Source organism: Pristiophorus japonicus, chromosome 6 (genome assembly GCF_044704955.1).
Source record: "Pristiophorus japonicus isolate sPriJap1 chromosome 6, sPriJap1.hap1, whole genome shotgun sequence".
Lineage (NCBI taxonomy): Eukaryota > Metazoa > Chordata > Chondrichthyes > Pristiophoridae > Pristiophorus > Pristiophorus japonicus.
The window spans coordinates 181701617-181705556 of record NC_091982.1 but is presented as its reverse complement, the minus strand read 5'-3'; the positions used below and the strand labels follow the sequence as shown (position 1 = coordinate 181705556).

Here is a 3940-nt window from a genome sequence, read left to right as displayed (position 1 = left end):
CAATTTTTGCATTAATAAATTTGCAATCAAAGACTGTTCGGCTCAGGTGTCGATTGAGTATATTATTTATTTATTTTTAAAGTGAAAATATGAAGCTAGTGTTTTGTGCCGACGTGCACCCAGACATACTACTTTCCTGTGTTATCCCATCTAAACTCCAATCCTGTGTTCAAAGTGTTACATTTTAATGCATTAATATACAGCAAAGCATGATTTGTATAATTAAAATGCACTGACAATGGTATTATAGGTCACCCTTAAATTTGTGACAATGTTTTTATTGATAATGGTTAAAAAAAGATAGATTGAACCAAGCGTCCCCGGAAAATGACTAATAGTTTGCAGCCAGAATTGTTTCTTGCAGTTCTTTCACATTGTTCTCGCCGCATCTGGGTTATTGTCGCGCAGGAATGGCAATTCGATATTAACGCTGGAAAAAGTACTTGTACATTTCTGATTCATTCTGCGTTCGTCAAAGCCACCCAACGATCGCTCCAGCACTGGGGGAAGAGTTATGTGTTTCGAATTCTCCGCGTGATGATATGAGAGACTCAATAAAAATATTGTAACTACGAATAGTCAACTTCTGCTTCATATATGAAGGGGGTGGGTGCGTATGGTTTGTTGAGGGAAGAGGGGGTGGGAAGCATAATCAAAATATAGTTCTACCCTTGCATAATGTCGCTTTATATATGGATAAGTGGTTTATCAATCCATCCGCCCGTTCCTTGTTCTCACTATAAAATCGCCAATGTTTCCACTGGGTGAAAGCTATTTAATTATTTTACTTGTAGAGTCACTATTGGAGAACCATCAGAACTTGCAATTTTTAAAACCAGCAATTTGCTGTGGAGAAGCAGAAAAAAAAATCTGATGATCTAACAGCAGAAAAGGAAGAAGAAAAGACTGGGCTTGTCCTTCCTCTGATTGTTCTTCGCAAGTTCCAAGAGGAGACGTTTGGATGACGTCATTTTATATTATAAAATGATTGAAAAGCCGCCGAGAAAGCAGCAGACGACTCTTGATCTAGAGGCAGACACAACTCCAAATCTAACCAACGAACTTTAATTCTATTGTCTCTCGGCGTAGAATTCGTCACCTTATCAAACAAGAATGTACGTCTCCTCGCTTTTGGTTTCTGGACTATTGCTGGCTCTCCTGTCCACAAGGACGGATGCAAAACCCCTGCTTCAGTCACAGCAAGTAAGTTGATGACATTTGTTAAGATAGCAAGTCATGGGCGATCCGTGTTGAGAAGCATGCAGTGTTTGTGTAACCGAACGCTCCATACCACTAAATCAATTAAAACGAGCAATTGTTAGAAATGTATCGCAAGCCATTGCTGACTTTCAAATTTGAAAATCAGTGCAATGAATATTTTCATGTTTTGTATTAAATCAAGTAATACACTTTATATTGTTATATTTACAAAAAATAACTATCAATGTAAAAATAATATCATTTGTTTTTTAAACAGGTGAATTTCTTCGGTGTGTTTATTAGTTCCTTCTGGGACCACTATTGATTTTCTTTTGCGAATACTATTTTTTTCACATTGCAATATGTGTAATATATTGATAAATGCATCGCGTTCAGTTTTGTTGATATTAAATGATCTCTCATTTCATTCCTACTGTGTCTTTGCTGACAAATTCAGATATAAATACGGTGGCTATAACTATTAATACATGGTTGAAGTACATACCGGGATTAGCATTTATATTGCTTATAATGGTAAACAATGACACTGAGCTACTCCTAAAAATATTCCAATGTAATATACTATGACTAAAGATTGCCCATTTCCGCTTCCTTTTACAGGATCTTACACATTTATTCGGTGAAGAATTTTCTGAGTATCTTTCCTCAGAAGAAAGGGGTGCTCTTGCAGATGTGAATTCCAAGGTCCGGTTTCTACGGGACCTCAGCTTCGACACCAGATCAAAGAGCACCTGGGCTCGGCTTTTCAACGACTACAACAACCCCAGGAGGTTCCGAGGAGTCAACAAGAAAGGCTTGTCCAAAGGCTGTTTCGGACGCAAGCTGGACAGAATAGGAGCGATGAGCGGATTGGGCTGTTAGAGCTACGACACCTAGCGACGGTAAGCGATGGTTGCAAACATTGCTCGAATTCGCTTGGTTTTACTTTGCTGGTAATTTACGTTAACTCAAAAGTTTAAAAAAAAACTTTCTCTCGTCGCCGTCTGTAGCGTCATGTAAAATACAGAGTGCTGGTGTCTGCTGCACGAATACGGTAGGCACATGACGCTCCAATTTGGGGCAAATTATCCAGCTTTCTCAGATTCAATCTACTCCAACAGTGAGTGTAAAAGGGAAACGTAAAGTGTTTAGTTATGTTACGACAGTTTTCGACAGTTTAGATTTTTTTTAACGAGTTTGTGTTAACTTTCCAAAATATAACCTGTAGATCATATCCGAGTTTAATTCAAAATGCAACTTTTTCATCCATACAGTTTGGGACACATGTGTCCGACGCTCGCTCCCTGCCACACTAACAATATGTTTCTATCCACAGGACACCGGGCTGATGATGGGTTCCGAAAATTACTTGTTTAAGTCTTTATTGTCTCCATAAAAGTACTGTTTAATACGGAAGCGATGCCATTACTCCTGGTACGACGAACCACATCACCAGTGTCTTCACTGTAAAGGAACGTGTTGTAGGAACTAATGCAGCTGTAAATTGTCGCTACTATAAATTGTTTATTTCATTTCTGCATAAATGTATTTATGTTTAAACTATTTATATGTTTATAAAAGAGAGATATTTATAAAAGTTTATTTATGTAACAAACTGAACAGATGGTGAACTGCAGGTCAAAGAAATACAGAGTTTGTAACATTTGTCCTAATAGCTGTTACGTGTTAAATTGCATTTCACAAAAGTCTGCAAAGTCTCCTTATTTATTTACAACCCGTGCAATACATAAAAATACTTCATGGTGGCAGTTTCTTGTTTTGTTTTGAAGCGCTCGATTAAATTCAGCGCGATGTTCTGAGGAGCAAGTTGTCTTGTCATCCAGGCATAAACTATTTATTTCTGTTTTCCTTTGATCACATTCCTCTCGTTCTGCACTACATCGAAAGATCGCTATGATTGACAATAGGCACTATCGACTATTCTTTCTTTCAAATAGTACAATTAAAACTTCACAGAGCAGCAATTTCCGTGTGAGGACCGCCATTCACTTTCCCTCGACAATATATAGCTTTTAGCACTGTTTCGCCAAGCAGTTTTCTGGCCTACTTACTTTACAATAAATTATTATGATTGCAATGCTATTTTAGCATGAGCCAGGATGGAATCTGAATGATTTCTGACTATTCTAAATAATTCTGGAGAGAAAAGTACGCTCAGATGTTCAGAAATGACATTGTTTTCTATGTGCTCATCAAATTGAAGTGCTATTAACAAGAATATTTTCCATTGTGGGCGGATTAACGTCACTGTAACGACGAAGAAAGACGTAAGGTATACCCAGTCTCAAAATAGACCTAACCTCCTTTCCCCATCAATTATCTATATGGCCTCTTTTACATTTCCAAACACTTCTAAATCCTTGAGGATGAAGAGCCAAATTTGAAATAAATTTTTATATATAAGCTCTTTATACTGGGAGGTTAGGCTACTGAAAGCTAGAATCCATACACCCGCAGCCAAGGTGGAATTTCAGTTTTCTGATCTAGGTTCAAACTGGAAGATAAAAGCTGACCAGACCAGCAGTTAAAAATAGCATATGACTAGACAAAGATCTCCAACAGCAGATTTTTAAAAACAAATCTGCATTCTAGGGAACAAAATTGCATTCGCGTGACTATAACAGGCATTCAACACAGCAACATTACGCAGAACTTAAATTCCACCAGGGATGTTATACGTTACATTTAGCCCAAGCATTATTTACGGTCATATGTTAAT

The 3940-nt window shown here is 37.6% G+C and overlaps 1 protein-coding gene across 1 annotated transcript; it reads left to right on the top strand.

Annotated features, from left to right (window-relative positions):
- The first annotated feature begins 1025 nt into the window (after positions 1-1025).
- Positions 1026-2937, top strand: nppc (natriuretic peptide C). The gene is made up of 3 exons (XM_070882288.1): positions 1026-1203; positions 1822-2102; positions 2537-2937. The coding sequence occupies exons 1-2, from the start codon at positions 1114-1116 to the stop codon at positions 2080-2082; spliced, it is 351 nt and encodes a 116-aa protein (XP_070738389.1). The 5' UTR covers positions 1026-1113; the 3' UTR covers positions 2083-2102; positions 2537-2937.
- The last annotated feature ends 1003 nt before the right edge of the window (positions 2938-3940 follow it).

What these genes read in the sequence shown, in the direction of transcription:
- nppc (XM_070882288.1), top strand. Translation starts at nt 1,114, where the DNA reads ATGTACGTCTCCTCGCTTTTGGTTTCTGGACTATTGCTGGCTCTCCTG. An exon ending in CCCTGCTTCAGTCACAGCAA is followed by an intron (nt 1,204 to 1,821) that starts GTAAGTTGATGA and finishes TTCCTTTTACAG; the next exon opens with GATCTTACACATTTATTCGG.